General features: G+C 48.2%; 1 protein-coding gene across 2 annotated transcripts in view; it reads right to left on the reverse strand.

Moving 5' to 3' along the window:
- The window catches only part of GLIS1 (GLIS family zinc finger 1), a 242227-nt gene that overhangs the window by 97565 nt on the left and 125884 nt on the right, over positions 1-18778 (reverse strand). For both annotated transcript variants that reach the window (XM_074380854.1, XM_039474045.2), the window contains one exon: positions 4461-4638. In XM_074380854.1, the coding sequence (XP_074236955.1) occupies positions 4461-4638 (178 nt within the window). The remainder of the gene's footprint in view (positions 1-4460; positions 4639-18778) is intronic.

Below are 18778 nucleotides of genomic sequence, written 5' to 3' on the forward strand. Positions count from 1 at the left end.
GAGTGTGGGCATTTTTTCCCCATAGAACTGACCTGAAGCTCCCCCTGAATGAAGGGAAAGGGGAAGAGCTTTTCTGTTTGTTTCTCCACTACACCTAGTGACCTCTTCCGGCCCAAGAACCCTAATCTAAGCGACCACTAGGTGGAGTCAGAAGGAGCTCTGAATCCAAGACGAACAGCAAACATGCATCCCCCTCCCCAGGGCTGGGCACACTGCACCCACCACTGCCAACAGAAAGCTCAGAGTATCTTAAAGACCTGATGGAAAAGTAGTAACTTTATGGAGCTTAAAAAATAAATAAATAAAAGCAGGCCTGGCGTGGTGGCTCATGCCTGTAATCCCAGCACTTTGGGAGGCCGAAGTGGGTGGATCACCTAAGATCAGGAGTTTGAGACCAGCCTGGCCATCATGGTAAAACCCTGTCTCTACAAAAATACAAAAATTAGCTAGGCATGGTGATGCACACCTGGGTAATCCCAGCTACTTGGGAGGTTGAGGTAAGAGAATTGCTTGAACCCAGGAGGCAGAGGTTGCAGTGAGCCGAGATGGAGCCACGACACTCCAGTCTAGCGACAGAGTGAGACTCCATCTCAATCAATCAATCAATAAAAGCAGAGCTGCTCCTCAGTGGGCTGTGATCCTGGGCTCTGGCAAAGGCAGGCATGGGCAGGAGTTCGGCCAGGAAAACATCTGTTTGGAGCAGTCCGTTGAACGTGGCTTCAGGTAAATCAACCAACACCAAGAGGAGAGAAGAGTGGTAGCTTCTGTGACTGAGTTACCCAAGCAACTGAGGCTGACAGCAAGACCTTGCACAGCATCAGGTGGGGAGGGGTGACTCAGGCCTTGGTGTTTGGTGGCAGCCCATATGCACTGAGGCAGTACCGCCTCCCTTCCTTCACCTGCTGTGAGGCCGGGGAAGCTTCCAGCCTGGCTCTGCCGCTGAGCCCTGTGCACCACGGGGAACTCCCATCATGTCTCTAGAGACTGCAAGTCTGGGTCTCTAGACACAGCCAACAACTGCTGAGCAGCTGCATGTGCCGGGCACCTTCCCAAGGGCCGTCTCATGCAATTCTAGCGCAGCAGAAGACATGGTCGTAAGTATCTGCTGAATACAGGACTACGTGCTTCACGGGAGATTCTGCCATCTGTTTTACACTTACAAACCCTGAAGCGACCTGCCCAAGCCTGCAAGGCAGTGATGGAGCAGGAGCTGGAATCTGGATCTGTGTAAATCTGAAGGTTGAGATTTCCCTACACTCAGTATATTGACAGGGGCCCCAGCTTTGCCTATGGAATGATCTCATCTGATGATCATTACGGTCCTTACAGTGTCAATGTTGTAAGTATCAGAGATGCATGTGTTCTTCTGTCCATAATCCTGGAGCCTGGAAGGGAGCTACTGAGACTGGGATAATCAGTCTATCTCCAGCAGAGACTCAGGAGAGAGGTAGTCTTAGCTCTCATGCCTCTGCGGGCTTAGGAACTGAGGAAGCTCAGGGATTTCATTCAACAGGCTTTTCACTCTGCTGGGTGATGCTGAAGATGTGGGAAGACCAGATCCCCCACCTTGGGGCAGCTCCCCTTCCAGTAGGGGATTCTGTGGACCAGTCCCCTGAGAGAACATCCGCATTCTGCTGAGGGGCAGATAGATTTCTGGTGAGCAGGACTAGTTACCTAGCCTCTCTGGCCTCAGTTTCTCCACTCAACGGCAGTGGGGAGTTGAGAGCATTCATGTATAAAAAGCGCTTGGCCTGGGATGCGGTGCACAGCAAGCACCCCACCATCGTTTTCTATTAGCCGCAGGGTCTGGGCCTCCTGGGACTGTGAGGACTGAATGAGAGAATGTGCACATGCAGGAGTCACTCAGCAAGCCGGGGCTATTTTTATCAGTATTCGAGAGTTAGGCTGGAGCCAAGGAGGCAGCTGACACAGGAGCCCCGGCGCTAGTTGCAGGATCCTGAGATTGGGAGGGGCAGTCAGGCACCAAGAGTGGAGAGAAGGGGCCCCCAACCCAAGGCCATGGGGCAGTCAGGGGAAGGCATGGAATTTGGATCAGGTGTGGGACAGGGGCTGTAGGTCTGTTTTCCCTTAGGAAAATGAGGGCATATGAAAGTGTCAGCTCAAATTCAACCACTTTAATAGGGAAAGTGTGGGGGGCACAGCAACTTTGATTGATGCCGGCATAGAAGTCTAGATACAGACTCTCCTGTGCCATAAATTGTCAAAATGACATTAAAAATGACAAATGATATTTCTGACTGTCTCTAGCAAAAGAAAAAAAGACCTTCTTCCTCAGCCTTTCCTAGGTTAGCACAGCTTCTACCTTGAGAGATAATAGAATGAATTTCACCAGGGAAATTGGATACCGCTGGGGAGCCTCCAGAGAAGAATCCAGCAGATAAATGCATTTGACTGTCACTAAACAACGCATGGCTCAAAGTCTAAAAGACGCTCGCTCCTTGCTATGGACTGATTTGTGTCCCCCCCAAAATTTATACGCTGAAGCGCTAATACCCAGTGTGACTGTGTTTGGAGACAGAGCCTTTAAAGAAGTAATCAAATGCTAAACAAAGTCATAAGGGTGAAGTCCTATTCTCATAGGACAAGTGTTCTTATAAGAAATGAGGGCCAGCAGCAGTGGCTCACGCCTGTAATTCCAGCACTTCGGGAGGCTGAGGCAGGCGAATCACTTGAGTCCAGGAGTTTGAGACCAGCCTGGCCAACATGGTGAAACCCCGTCTCTACAAAAAATACAAAAAATTAGCCAGTCGTGGTGGTGCACACCTGTAGTCCCAGCTGCTGGAGTAGCTGAGGTGGGAGGATTGCTTGAGCCTGGGAGGTGGAGGCTGCAGTGAGCTGACATTGTGCCACTGCACTCCAGCCTGGGTGACAGAGTGAGACCCTGTCAAAAAAAAAAAAAGGAGAAATTAGGGCACAGGCCAAGGGATGGCCATGTGAGGACCCGGCAACAAGGCAGCCATCTGCAAGCTACGGAGAGAAGCCTCAGGAGAAATCAAACCTGCGGCACCTCAGTCCTGCACTTCTAGCCTCCAGAATGGTGAGAAAGTGCAATTCTGTTGTTGGAACCACCCAGTCCATAACATTTGCTACAGCAGCCTAAACAAACTAATACACACCTATAAATCAGAAGTCTTACTAATATCAAAGAAGCCAGAAGGAACTAAATTCTCAAATGAAAATGATTGCACTTGGGAAGAACAGCATCCTTCTGTTTAGGAATTTCTCCACTGTGGAGCTTCCTGAAGAACATAAGCTGCGTCAGGGGAGATCTTTGCTTCCATTAACAAGATGCTCCCAGTACTGACCACAGTGCCTGGCATGTGACAGGCACTTCACAAACAGCTGGCGAAGGAATAAACTGCAAACCAGCAACTGGGCAAATGTTTACACTCTCTGGTCTGTGAAGCAGGCCTCAGGCCAGCAGCCCCAGGCAGCGAGTGAGGGGCTGGGCCGAGCTGGTATGCACAGAGGCCTGTCTGTGACTGACCTGCTGTCAGCAAACCAGAGGGTACCAGGGCAGCTATGGTTTGAACATCTGTTCCCTCCCAAACTCATGCTAGAACTTAATCCCCAATGTGGCAGTGTGGAGAGGTAGGGCCTTTAAAAGGTGAGTGGGTTGGGTCATGAGGGCTCTGCCTCATGTATGGATGAATCCGCTCATGGGTTAATGGATGGTCATGGAAGTGGGACTGGTGGCTTTATAAGACGAGAGAGACCTGAGCTAGCGTGCTCAGCCACCTCGGGACCCTGCAGAAGCCCTGCCAGCAAGAAGGACCTCACCAGATGCAGCCCCTCAATCTTGGACTCAACCTCCAAAACTGTAAGAAATAAGTTTCCTTTTCTTTATGAATTACCCAGGGCCAGGTATTCCGTCATACACAACAGAAAACAGGCTGAGACAAAGGCACAGCTGAGACCCTGGGAGAAGCTGCAGGAGGCGGGTGTCAGCCCAGTGTGCACCCTGATGACAGGCATCCCTTGAGAGGTGGCCGGCACTGGAAGTGTGCAGGCGCTGAGTGGAGTTTCCCAGCAGGGCTCTGCGGGCCATGGTCTCCTGGGGCAGAAATGGCATTGCAGAGAAATCCCTCTCTGCCCTATCAGCAGTTTGAGGTGTGTCACTGTATAAGGCCTGAGCTGGGCTTTCCCTCCCCAACCTACCCTGTTCTGAATCTTCCTGTTCTGAAATGATTGATTCTCTGTGAAAAGCTCCATCTGCTTGTTTGACAGGGAAACACCTCAATGAACCATCCTTGTGTCTCTCAGAAGGCAAAGCGGGAGGTGCAGAGTCTAGGCCAAGCAGCTGCTTCTCAGCTATGGGGCCCCCCTCGTGCCTCCATTTCCCCAAGTGTCCCACCAGCTAAGCAGAGGGGGTGAGGCCTGAGGCCCTTGGTCCTGGGGCCTCCCGGGAGTATCCACGAAAAGCAGCTGGCGGCACCTACCTGTTAGGGTGGGGGAAATGCAGCAGCCTCTCACAGGCTTGGGGGTGAGCCCGGGGCGGTGGGCTTCCTGCAGGGAGAAACAGGCCCTGGCAGCAGGTGGGGCTGGGGCCCTCAGCAAGGTCCAGGTCCAGCAGGCTCTTCTCCGAGCCCGGGGTGCAGAGGCTGTAGCTCCCATTCACTAAGCAGAGAAAGACAGGGAGAGAGGGGCATAGTGAGTGGGGGCAGCCTGCAGAGGGGTGCGGGGAGAGGACGGTCCCTGGGGTACGGCGAGGGACAGGGCACCCAGAGCCAACACTCACACATCCGTGCTGCATGCCAGGTACCAGGATACCTCATCTAATTCCCACAAGCACCAGCAGGATTGATCATCAAATCCTCCATTCTCAGAGGGGGATGCTGGTGCTCCGGCAGTTAAATGACTGTTACGCAAAAGCTGGACACCTCCTGTGTATAGACACTGCTCTAGCCGCAGGAAACACTGACAAACAAAAGAAACTCCCAGTCTCTTGGAGCATGCAGGGCATTATCCTCACGTTAACCACACGGTGCTCCCAGGGCAAGGTGTGAGAGCACCAGCTGGGGTGGGTGGCTGCTCAGCCACGCTGCTGCCCACAGGCTGGAGGGAGCAGCGCTGACATGTGGATGTGAAGGAGTAGGTGCTCACTACACAGCATCTGGTACTGCTAACACCAAAGCTCAGTCCACGTTGTCTTCCAAATTGTGTTACACTGTAGAAACACAGTGTGCAATTACTCAAACCTCGCTATCACCCATGATTCTTTCATGCCTGTCTCATGCCCTGCCTCGCCCTGCTAGTGGGTTTCTAGGAAGATTAACTGAAGCAGTTGACATGACAGTGCCGAAAAACCACATAAGATGTAACCAAAGAGTCAGGCGTGCTTGTTCTAAGCTCCTTCCCCTCTCTGGGCCTCAGTTTTCTCATCTACAGATGAGGGATACACACCTCGAAACTCCATCTTCTTACACTTTCTGTCCTGTCATTCACAGAGCGAAGCTAGGGAGGAAAGGACATGAATTTGGTGGGGGGGGGCTGAGAGACCTTAATGTGAGTTCCTACTCTGCCCCAAACCAATTCCATAACTCAGACAAATCTCTGCATGTGGCAGACCCTGCTTCCCCCATGGAAGATGGGGCCAGTCTCGCCCGCTCCCCAGTGATGCTGGGAGGCTTTGAGAACAGAGGTGCGAAGTCCCTAGCACAGTGCTGAAACTTATCGGATGCACCAAGAATTGTTCTTATTGTTAAACAGCACTTCAGAAAGTACAAAGTGCTCTGCATGTTTGTACTTTCATGATCGACAGGCCAAGTATGCCTGACACCAAGAAAGATAAACTATTAAGATGTGAAAAAACCTGGTCCCTGAACACGACTGACTCCTGAACATGAAGAAAAGGACATCAGCAAGAGCAGCGTTTGCTGAGCAGCCTGTGCAGGACAAGGGCCGGGGACCACACCACTATCTCATCCTAGAATCCTCACTGCCTCTCAAAGGAGGCCTGAGTCTCACTACCCTCATTTTACAGAGGAGAAAACAGAGGCATGGGGAGGTTCAATTACTCACCCAAGAACACACAGCCAGGAAGCCTGAGTTGGATTTCCAGATCGGGTCTGTCAGACCCAAACCCCACATCTTAATCGCTATGTAATAAGAAGAGCCTTTTAGAGAGCCCACCTCCAAGGATCCTTGTCCCTCAACCCTAATTCTAGCCTGCCCCCAAGGCAGTTCCTTTGGCACACAATGATCCCTGATCCCTGTGCTGATGCTGGGCACTCAGTGCTAATTTGCCATATGCCACAGCTCTGGACGGGCACCAGGTACAGCTTGCCAAGCACGTGCCAGTCTGCGGATAAGCATGCAAACACTTGCAAGGTCCCAGGGCAAGTGAGGTGCTCAGATGGGAGCCTCTAGGTTCCCAGCCACACGCAAGCCTGTGGAGAGGACTTGGCTTCCCAGCCCCAGCCCCAGCCCCAGCCCTGGCCCATCCTGCTGCGAGGAACGCTTGTTCCCACTGGCCCTGGCTGCTGCCCGGCCAGCTCCTCACAAGCTTATGTTTTAATAACTGGGTTGTTTTTTAATTAAAATGAAATCCCTGGTAACAAATGTGAATGGCCTGAGTTAATGAGAGCAGGCTGTCGCTCATTTAACTCCGTCTCCGCTTGGCCGTCTTTGCCTTTTCCAAATCGTTTCTGCATGCAGTTTTATTGTCCCATTGAGGCAAACCCTGGGACTGGGCCTCAGAAAACTGTGGATAATTTTATGACCATTAATAGCATTTGGAGCAGAGTGAGCTTAATCATCACACGGGGCAGTTTTACCGGGGTCTTTCTCCCAGAGTCTCTAATGGGGGTGCGGTTCAGAGCTTCCTTCCAGGACTCACCAGCCCCCTCGGGGGCCTAGGGTTACTTCTCCCCTCCTGCACTTAGGAGGCGGTGTGCAGTGGGGGAAGGTGGGCCCTAGAAAGGGTGGAGAGCCAGCACTCACCAAGCCCTCACCCATCAAGCCCTTCAAGGGACCATCTCTGTGGGGCAGGGGCAGGACAGCCATTTTCCGTATAAGAAAGGCAAGGTTTAGAGAAAGATTCTGTGCCTTGGAGCAGACTTGGGGGTCTGTAAGAGGCAGGGCCACAGTTCAAACCTAGATCTCCCAGACTGCAAAGCCCACATCCTGTGGCCTCTTGGTCAACTGCTGGTAACCAGAGATCCCTAAATTAGTGTCCATACCTTTGACTCCAATGAGGGTCATGTTGGAGAGCCTCTGGGGAAATAGAAGAACCATCATCATGATGTCTGAGCTTTAATCTTTGCAATAATTCTGCCAGGAGGGTAAGCCCGCTCCATCAACAGAGAAGAACACAAAAGCTCAGAGGGTCAAGCAGTTTGCCAAGGTCATACAGGGAAGAAGGGGCTGAGTGGCGATCAAACCTATCTCTTCTATGGGAAGAAACAGTCTTTACCCAACAAACTAAGAGCCTGTTAGCTTCTTCTTCTCTGGATACAGTAAAAGGTTTTCCTGCAATAAATAAACAAGCCAGCTTTGGGAGGGAGCGAGGGAGGGAGGGAAGGAGGGAGGGAAGGAGAGAAGGAGGGAGGGAGGGAGAGAGGGAAGGAGGGAGGAATAGAGAGAGGGAAGGAGGAAGGGAGGGAGAGAGGGAAGGCGGGAGGGAGAGAGGGAAGGAGGGAGGGAGAGGGAAGGAGGGAGGGAGGGAGAGAGGGAAGGAGGGAGGGAGAGGGAAGGAGGGAGGGAGGGAGAGAGGGAAGGAGGGAGGGAGAGGGAAGGAGGGAGGGAGGGAGAGAGGGAAGGAGGGAGGGAGAGGGAAGGAGGGAGGGAGGGAGAGAGGGAAGGAACTGTGAAGCCACTGGGGAGGGAGGGAGGCGCCACTCAGGTCATGGTATGGTGCCACTTAGTGCTTTAGGCTCATTCAAGCCCTTGCTTGCCAGGACCCTCACAGCACTCTGGGTGGAAACATCAACCTCCCAACCTTGCAGAGGGACACGGAGCACCAGAACCAGCAAGTGGCCACCCAAGGACATATAGCACTTGCTGGCATAGGCGGGGCCCAAAGCTAGGTCTCTCAAAGCCTAGACTCTGCTCCAGGATACCTGCTGTCTCAGAAGCTGGAAGTGAAACCCAGCGCTGCAACACATGTCACAGAAATGCTGCTGTCACTAGAAAGATGGGGAGACTCACTGCTGCCCATCACGGGCCGACGTCTGCCAGGAAAGATGTAGGCACTGCCTCCTGTCTGTTGTGTTGCCTCCCTGTCCCCAGTGGCTTCACAAGACCCAGATGAGGGAGGTCCACTCCTGCTCACTCTCCATCTCCAGAGAGCATGAATGGATCCTTCTCTGGAAAAGCTGGGGGAGCAGGGGTACCTTAGAAAGCGTTTGGCATCAGCAACTGTGTCTCACCCTGTGCCACAGGGGACAAGAGCAGACTTTGAGCCTGGCTTTCCCCACACAAATAAAGCTCCTTTGGAGACTTCCATGGTGATGGAGTCCTGTTTTTACTTTTACAAGTTACTGAGAAATCTTAGAATGTCAGAGTTGGGACTGGCTGGCCATCTATTTCACTAATAGATAAGAAGTTGAGGCTCAGAGAAGGAAAGGGCCTGCCCCAGTCACATAGCAAATCCATAGCAGGGCCTGGATTGGCATTTTGGAAGCTAGGTAAGACTTTGGTTTGGTTTCCTCATCAAGCCTTCATTTTCTTGTCTGTAAAATGGTGCTAACACCTAACTCCCAAGGTTGAGGTAACAACTGAGAGTATGAACACAATGCATTTGGCATGGGGCCTAGCTCACAGTTAGTGCTTGAAAAGTAATGTGATGATAATTATTTCTTTTATTTCTCCTTGAGCCTGGGCCAGGGAGACGGGGACCTGTAAGAGAAGCATGCTGTCCCCAGAAAGGGCAGGTCTGGATGACTCTGAGGCTAGACTCAGAAGGACAAACCCCCAAACTTGGGGACATGCAGGATGGGGCAGCCTGGACGAGGTCACAGCCAACAAATCTGAAGCAAACAGCTCTAGTTACACACCAGAGAGCTTTGCAAATTACCATAATGACTTGGCTATAAAGTGGCACCACATATAAGGTGACTCCCCACAAGAATTTTAATTTATGCTGAAACCTGCCAAGTCTGCGTGAGAGTGGACAATGATGCATTCAGCATCTAGGACCCAGATGCTGCCTCCTTGCAGTCCCGGCAGCATCAGCAGCTCCGGTCCAGGCAGGCCTACATCATGACCGCCTTCTTGTTCACCCATAAGTAGACTTCAGTGCCTGTTGGGCACTGGGCTGGTGATAGGGCACTGCACTTTACAGTTTACAAAACATTTTTGCAGCCATCACCTGTGAGCTTCATTGCAACCCTTAGGAGTTGGCTGGGCAGGCTCAGAGAGGGCAGGCGATTTGCCCAAGCTCACACAGCAAGTGCAGGGCTCAGACTTGCCTGACTCAGCCATCTAGTCAGTAAGCTTTTTCCATAAAGGGCAAAAAAGTAAATGATTTAGGCTTTGTGGGTACATAGTCTCTGCCACAACTACTCAACTCTAACCCTGTACCATAAAAAAAAAACCCATAAACAAATGAGTGGGCCTGTGTTCTAATAAAACTTTATTTAGAAAAACAGATTGCTGGCTTTTAGGCTATTAATCTGCCAGTCCCTGATCTCCTGCAGCAGTGAGAGAGACAGGATTTGACATTTGAAATGAGCATACTTTTTCCTGCATTTCCATCTCCTAGTGGGCATTCAGTGAACGAACATGTCTTCAGCCTGGCTCTGGGGCCCCTACAGTCTAGGCTTCCCCCAGCCACCTGGTATGACCTCACACGTCCACGATGCTTCCTGCTCTGAGGCACATATCCTTGTTACCCTGTTTGGCCTGACCCTTTCAAACCCCTCTGGGCCCTCAGAGCCCAGCAGAAGTACACCTCCTTCTGGAACAGCCCTTGGTCTCCTGCCTTCTCTCCTGGTCTCCCCCACTGCCTGAGCTCCCGGCCTCAACATCCCTGCGAATAGCTGCCACTGAGGTGCACCTTCTGCACATCCAGCACATGCCAAATACTCCCCATGGTTTATCTCTAAATATTCACAGCATCACTGCAGCACTCTCTCCTGCCACGCTGATGCCTTCAGTGCAAGGAAAGTCCTACCTCCCCTACGAGCCTGAGAAACCCTTCAGACAGGGATGTTGGAGCCCCAGAGCTGCTGAGTGTGTGTCCCGAGGCATGATTTTCTCCAACTGGCTTCACATATTGAAGAGAAAATAGGGGCACAAATCGAAGAAAGACTTGTCCTAGTCACACAGTGAGTGTGCTCCCTAGATACCTGGCCCCCAGGCATGTGCCCCTCATTCCTTCATTTCCAGCACACAGTCAGGCCCACAGCAGGTGCTTAGAAATGCTAGGAGGGTAGGCGGCTGGGAGGCCTGTCCCAGGTTTACTTTTGTCCCCGCTATATGCCAGACACTGTGACTTAGGGGAATGGAACAAGCTTTGTCACACACATACCTAGGTTGAAGTCCTGCTCCACCATTAACTTTCTAGCCATTTGACCCTAGATAGCCCCCTCGCCCTTCTGAGCCCGTTTCTTCATTTGTAAAATGGGTATAAGAATCCCAGCTCCAGGGGATGGCTGGCTCTTAGGATCAAGTGAGGCAGGCAGCACTTTGATAAAGGCCCCTCTGCTGATGTCTGGACAGGCAGGAAGACACAGCTGCAGCCCCTGGCATAGACCTGTTTTCCTGGGCAGTGGGTACCAGCCACCTTGGAAGGGCAGCTCCAGGCCCATGGGGTCATGCCAGCAGCCCTTCCCCGGGAGGCTAAGCATGGGCATGGTAGCCCCCTCTCTGAGCCTAGCTTTGCCCTTTGCACCCCAGGAGTGCTCCACTAGGCTTCCCAAGGGCCAGGCCCTGGCAGGAGCACCCCAGGGATCACAGGCAGGAGACACAGTGCTTCCTGCTTCCCAGGGCCTCTGCTTTCATCATTTAGTAATGTACCATGATACCAAAGTTGATGGAGTGCCTGTTATGTGCCAGGCACAGTGCTAGGCTCTTTCCATGCCAGTATTGCTAACCCCATTTCCAGAGGAAGAGCAGCTCGCTACAGGACACACAGCAGGGGCAGGGCCGGGCCTCGTTCATCTCCTAACCCTTTCTGCCCTCTGGGGTGCCTCGTCAGTCCCTCTTCTCCCTCCTCACAAAACCCAGAGGCCCAGAGATCAGCAGGGAGAGGGCTTCTGAAAGAGGAGCAGCAGGAAGGTGGACAGCCCAGCAGGGCGGGCCAGGTTAGCGGAGACCTGCTGCTGGCATGGAGCCACGTTGGGCCATTCATGGCCGTGGGGGTGGGGAGGGCACGTAACCTCAGCAGGGGGCTCTGGAATGGCAGGCCTGACTCTCACAGCCTCACACCGGGCTTATGCCACCCGCCACCTCTTATCCCAGACTGCAAGAACCCCATAAATTCCCCTTTAAAGCTAAGCTAGACTTACAGCGACTCAGGCCAGTGAAACCTGAGCAGGTTTACCTCAGGACGGCGCCACAGAGACACCTGAGCCAGCTCACAAGTCCAGCGCGGTCCAGAGCCAGAATGAGCAGCCCAGGGCGGGTCACACGTGTGGGGGCAGGTATGTGGTGTGTGTAAGTAAACACAGCCAGGGACCGGCTTTTCCCTCTGACTCTCTTACTACTACCAAATTCACACATCAGAAGTCCAAGATCAAGGTGCCAGTCAATCTGGTTTCTGCTAAGGGCTCTCTTCCTAGCTTGCATAGCTAAGCCTTCTCACTATGTCCTCACACGGTCTTTTCTCAGTGTGGGCACGCAGAGAGTGAGTGAGCTCTCTGATGGCTCTTCTTTTTTTTTCCTTTTTTGTTCTATGGGGAGGAGACAGGGTCTCACTCTGCTGTTATCCAGGCTGGAGTGCAGTGGTGCGATCAGAGCACCCTGCAGCCTCAAGTTCCTGGGCTCAAATAATCCTCCCGCCTCAGCCTCCCAAGTAGCTAGGAAGGACTACAGGTATGTATCACCATATTTGGCTAATTTTTTATTTTTTTAGAGATGAAGTCTTACTATGTTGCCCAGGCTGGTTTGGGACTCAAGCAATCCTCCTACCTTGGCCTCCCAAAGTGTTGAGATTACAGGCATGAGTCACTGCTCGATCTGGTGTCTCTTCTTATAAGCACACCAGTCCTATATGATCAGAGCTCCACCCTTATGACTTCGTTTAACTTTCATTACTTCCTCAGAGGCCTCAACTGCAAACACAGCCACACTGAGGGTTAGGGTCTAAACATATGAATTTGAGAGGGAAATAGTAATATTCAGTCTGTAACACCCAGGATTTACTCCCTCCTTTTCCCTCCCTAATACGGTCCCATATTTCCTATGTCTATCTGAGGAGCTTGAGAGAGACCAGTATAGCATCACATATAAGAGTATAGATTTTGGAGCCAGCAGACTAGGTTTGAATCCTGATTTTGCCATTTACTAGCTGTGTGACCTTGTCTAAGCCAAGTGACTTAGCTTCTTTATGGCACAGTTTATGAAGTTAAAAGGGTTAATGTACCATGGATTAAGTACTTAGAACAGAACCTGGCATACAGCAGGCATTATATAAGTGTTTGCTATCATGGTTGTTCTTACTGACCCCACCCCAGGATGGGCTGTGGAAGGCCTGAACCACTCAGCGTGATCTCGTCTCTCCAGATACGTGCCACAGTGAACGGCTCAGTGAGAGACCTGTGAGGCAAGCTGGCTTAATTAGAATCCTGGCATTTCTGTTTGATGACTCTACTCCCCTGCATGTGAATGAGGATGCATGCAGCCCTGAGAGCTAGTAAAAGCCATCCTATTACCTGAAGAAAAGTCAACTGGAGGACAAGGTCAACAAAATGGGGCCTCTCAGCCAGAACAGCAGCAGAGAAACTAAGTCACAGCACCAGCGGCACCGAGAACCTCAAGTGAACAGTAAAGCTCCTGTAGTGCTTCTAGCCTGTCACAGATGGTTTTTTTTTTAAATTACTGAAACCAAAAGCATCCTTACTAATATTTTTCTACAAAATAATTTTTATCCATTTGACAATCTTTGTTTTTAATTTGAATATTTAGTCCATTTATACCATTTGCATTTAATGTAATTACCATATATTTGAGTTTAAATCTTTTTTTTTTTTTTTGGAGAAGAAGTCTTGCTCTGTCGCCCAGGCTGGAGTGCAATGGCACAATCTCAGCTCACTGCAACTTCCTCCTCCCAGGTTCAAGCAATTCTTCTGCCTCAGCCTCCCAAGTAACTGAGACAACAGGCATGTGCCACCACACCCAGCTAATTTTTGTATTTTTAGTACAGACGGGGTTTCACCATATTGGCCAGGCTGATCTCAAACTCCTGACCTCATGATCCGCCTGCCTCAGCCTCCCAAAGTGCTGAGATTACTGACATAAGCCACCGCACCTGGCCAAAATCTGTTTTTATTTGAATCTATTCTAGGTTCTTTTTCTCTCCTTTCTTACATTCTTTCAAATTAATCAAGTATGCTTTATTATTCCATTTTATTAGCTCGTTAGATATTCTTTCTTCTGTTGTAATCTAGTATAGATTAGGACAGTCATGTGTCATTTAACAACAGGGATACGTTCTTAGAAATGCATTTTTTGGTGATTTCATTGTTGTGTAAACATCATAGAATGTACTTACATAAACCTAGGTGGTATAGCCTACCATCTATGTGGTATACGTGATCACACCCAGGCTATCTGGTGTAGCCTATTGATCCTATGCTACAAACCTGTACAGCATGGTACTGTACTGAATACTGTAGGCGACTGTAACCCAATGATTAGCATTTGTGTATCTCTAAACACAGAAAAAGTACAGTAGAAGTACAGTATCATAATCTTATAGTACCACCATTGTATATGTAGTCTGTCATTGATTGAAACATTGTGCAGTGCATAAATGTACTTTTAATACTTTCTACACAGGACAAGAACCTCAGGACTCTAATTCCATTCATGCCCCTACACATACACATTCTTTGGGTTATTGTTTTTGTATATTTCAATTCTACATATATTTTTAAATTGTTACCAGATACTATTGTTTTGTGTAGTCAATATGGTGTTTGTTTATGTATTTCTCAAAACCAGTGCCATAGTAATAGTTAATATTTTAAAAAATACTTTCCCTTTGTCTTGTTTCTATATGACTTTCTGCATTAAGTCTACTGGCAAAAAATTATCTCACTTTTGTTTGTTTGAAAATGTTATTATTTCACTACTTCTGAAGAATATTTTTGCTGAGTATAGAATTCTAGGTTAGCAGTTACCTTCTTTCCATATATTATGGATTTATGCCACTGCATTAAGAATTTCATAAGTTCTATTGGAAAGTCATCTCTACATTTTTTAAAGTTATTGCATCTTCCCCATCAACCCTGACTACTTTTAAGATTTTCTCTCTGTGTTTTGTTTTCAGCAGTTTGACATAACTATGATGTGCCTCAGTGTGCTTCTCTTTGTATTTATTCTGCTTGAGGTTTATAGAAATTCTTAAATATGTTGCACAATGTCTTCTGTCAGTCTTGGAAAACTACTGGCTATCATAACTTCAAACATTACTTTGCTTATCATCTTTCCCCTGTCTTTCTGGGACAATAATGTATGTTAGGCCATTTCACCATGTCCTATATATCTCATGCTATTTTTGAATTTTCCATCATTTTTTAACTTTTGTGCAGCAGCCTGGATTTTGTCTACTGACCTGTTTTCCAGTTCACTAATCCTCTTTTCAACTGCATCTAACTTTTAAATATAGCTTTTGAGTTCTTAAATTTAGTTACTATATTTTTTAATTTAAAATTTTTCATTTTATTAATTTCTATGGGTTTCAGATCTTTATTAAATTTTCTATTTGCTACTCAATTTTCTTGAACATATTAATGTTATTAATGCTATGAACAGTTATTTTGTTTTTTGAGACAAGGTCTTGCTCTGTCACCCAGGCTGGAGTACAGTGGCATGATCCTGGCTTCTTGAAGCTTCAACCTCCCAGGCTCAAGCAATCCTGCCACTTCAGCCTCCCAAGTAGCTGGGACTATAGGTGACACATTCCCCATCACACTCCGCTAATTTTTGTACCTTTTGTAGATAAAGGGTTTTAACAGGTTGCCCAGACTGGTCTTGAACTTCTGGGCTCAAATGATCCTCCGGCCTTGGCCTCTTAAAGTGCTGGGACTGTAGGCGTGAGCCACTGCGTCTGGCCAATCACAGTTATTTTAAATCCTGTCTGATAACAGCAACACTTGGACTACTTGTGTGTTTTTATTGTGATTTTCCCCCACTTGGTCCTATCTCCTGGTATCTCTGGTAATTTTTGACAGAATGCTCAATATTGTGTATGAAATTTCAACAGATGATATCTTCCTCCAGAGAAAATTTTATTTTGCTTCTTAAAGGCAGTTAATAGAGGAAAATACCATCTTGATTCAGTCTGGGATTTGGCTGTTTGAAAGCTGGGCTTCACTCTTTGTAAAAGTTGCTCTGTTTCTGGTTCATCCTTTCTCTTAGATGCTGCCTTTCAGGGGCCTCAACTGAAAGCTTGGGATGCCAAGCTTCTTGGCTAACTCTGAACTTCAACATTTGTCTTCCTAGAACTCGAAGCTGTTGAAAGTTCTGCCTAATTATCAACTATTTTTCTTCTTCTTCTTGGAGACAGAGTCTCCATTGCCCAGGCTGGAGTGCAATGGTGCAATAAGAGCACACCGTAGCCTCAAACTTTTAGGCTCAAGGGATCCTCCCACCACAGCCTCCCAAGTAGCTGAGACTACAGGCACATACCACCATGCCCAGCTAATTTTTTAATTTTTTTAGGGACCAGGTCTTGCTATGTTGCCAAGCTGGTTTCAAACTACTGGGCTCAAGTGGTCTTCCCTGCTCAACTTCCTAAAGTCCTGGGATTACAGGTGTAACCCACCACACTCAGCCCTCTTCTCAACCTCGTAACTGCCACATCTGTTGGTTTCTTCACCTCTTAGCCTCTGCCATGCATATATCAGCAAATATCTTGAAGGAAAAGCAACACTGCATGTTAGGCTCACTTTTAGGCACTTCCTATCTCCTTGGGATTTTGACCCCTCAAGATCAGCCTGTCTCAGTAGCACTTAACTCCAATTTTTGTCTCCATAGCACAGTAAGGCTGCAGAAAGATCTGGTGAGCTCTCTGACTCTTGGCCCTACATTACCCACAAACTGGCTAATGCCTGAAAGGAAGAAGTGGCAGAGTGTCATATTCACCTTAGTGCATTTCCCTTCTCTCTGGCGTCTTGGTCCCTCCTCAAGTCCTAGCTGTCTCATTAGTTCTTTGATGCCTTTTTTTTCCTTTGAGATGGGGTCTCGCTCTGTCGCCCAGGCTGGAGTGCAGTGGCGTGATTTCGGCTTACTGCATCCTCTGTTTCCCGGGTTCAAGCAATTCTCCCACCTCAGCCTCCCGAGTAGCTGGGATTACAGGAGCGCACCACCACACCAGCTAATTTTTGCATTTTTAGTACACATGAAGTTTCACCACGTTGGCCAGGCTGGTCTCAAACTCTTGACCTCAGGTGATCCACCCACCTCAGCCTCCCAAAGTGCTGGGATTACAGGTGTGAGCCACCATGCCCAGCCAGTTCTTTGATACCTTTAAACGAACATTTTATCCAGAGGAAATATTAGTCCCATACAAGCTAATTTGCTATAGTTAGATGCAAAAATCCCCTTTTAACAAATGATTTTAATGACTCTATAGTATTCCATTCTGTGGTTGTACATTTTAATTCATCATTCATGGTTGGGATTAAGATTATTTGGAAAAGTGAAAAACTCAAAACAATCATGTAATGAAAGTATTTATAGATCTATCATCTTGTCCATCCATATTTATAGCCTTAGGATAAATGCCTAGATGTGAGACTGCATAGTCAAAGGATATGCAAAATTTTAAGCATTTATAATGGAAAAAAATAGGAGATAGCCTGTATATCTATTAATAGAAGAATGATTATTGTGAAGTTATTCAGCAGAAATTTTATGTAACATTGAATATGATACACTAAAAGACTGCCATAATGCAATAAGCATGGCCCAAAAGCGTCAATAACTTAAACATGCAGGGTTGTGTTATTATGTAATTTAAAAATGATATCATTGGTGTTTTTCCAGTTAATTTGTGGGAAAAAATGTTTACATTGATTGAATATGTAAGAAACAACTCACTTACTGCAAAGTCCCCACCACACAAGGAACTGAGAAAGTCTCAAATGATTTATGAGGCAGCTACTTCCTAAACCCATCCATCCCAACAACTCCACAGAGAAGAATTATCACTGCCCCTTTTGGGAAGAGGCTGGACAGAGGACAGAAACCACCACCAAGTGGCCAACCAGGCTTTATATGAATTTGCCTCATCACAAGTCATGGGTTTCCCTAGATTTACTAAAGTTTTTAGTCACAAAGGAAAATATTTATAAGAACTAATTCTATTACAAGAGCAGGATTCAACATGCCATATACTAAAAATAACTTGAAGCGTAAAAAGAATGGAAAATCAATACATCGATGTTAACAATTCATTCAGTTAGCACGCGGACAGTGATGCCTACTATGTGCCAGGACCAGGCACCAGAAACGCGGTGTTCCAGTGATGAATGAGAAAGGAAAGTCTCTACTCCAGTGGGGTTTACATTCCAGTAAGAGGACAATTTCAAAAGTAAACAAATAAATATGTACTAGAATATCAGGAAGTGATAAATATTATAAATTAAAATAAAAATGAGCAGTTAGAAAGTAAAGAGGCGGGACAGTCAGAGAAGGTCTCTCCAAGGGGGTGACATTTGAACAGTGGCCTGAGGGGAGGGAGGGCACACCAGGAAGGGCAAGCATCAGGGTGCAAAAGACCCAAGGCTGAAGTGCGCTCTGGGGCAGCACACAGAAGGCCAGGTGTGGCTGGAGCCTAGCAAGCAAGTGATGGAGGCAGGCAGTGAGGCCACAGAGCAGGGTCTGGGGGCTACAGCAAGGATGCTGGGTGTTATTCCACTGTGGCAGGAAGCCACTGGAGGTGAAAGCAGGGTGCCGCCAGACCCAACGGGTGGTGGGAAACACTGTCTCAGTTTTGTCTTGAAAAAGACTGTAGAAAGCAAAGCAGAGATGCAGGGAGGTTGCTGGCTTTGGGATTAGGGGTGTTTTTAAAGCTCTGTATTCCTTTTTTGGGTTAAGGGGCTGTTCTGTCTCATCATTGGAGTAGTGGCAATGTGACTCTATGCATTTCTCAGATCTCACAGAACTGTTCTCTCTCTCTCACACACACACACAGGCACACACACACAGGCACACCTCGCACACACGCACACACACACAGGCACACGCACACAGGCACACACACACATGCACATCACTCCCTCACACATACCCCTCACACACATGCTCTCACACACTCATACACTCTAACATGCACACATACACATACACATTCACTGTAAATAAATTTACTGTACGTAAATGTTTAAATATTTTTAATATCTCCATATCATATGTTTTGAAATATTTCACATTGTTTTAATAATAAAAAGACCACAAAAAAATCTTTGAGAATAAGTCTAAGACAGAATTGGACTAGATGGTGGTCCTCTAACTCAGCACACACCAGCCCCCAGGTTCTGTGAACAGGTGCCTCCTGGCCCACCTTGAGTAATTTCAGGGCAGGGGTCAGGAGGACACTCCCAGATGCTGGCCCAAGGAACTGCTGGGTACCCTTCCCCTTGGTGGC

The sequence above is a fragment of the Saimiri boliviensis genome, chromosome 11 (genome assembly GCF_048565385.1).
Source record: "Saimiri boliviensis isolate mSaiBol1 chromosome 11, mSaiBol1.pri, whole genome shotgun sequence".
Taxonomy (NCBI): Eukaryota; Metazoa; Chordata; class Mammalia; order Primates; family Cebidae; genus Saimiri; species Saimiri boliviensis.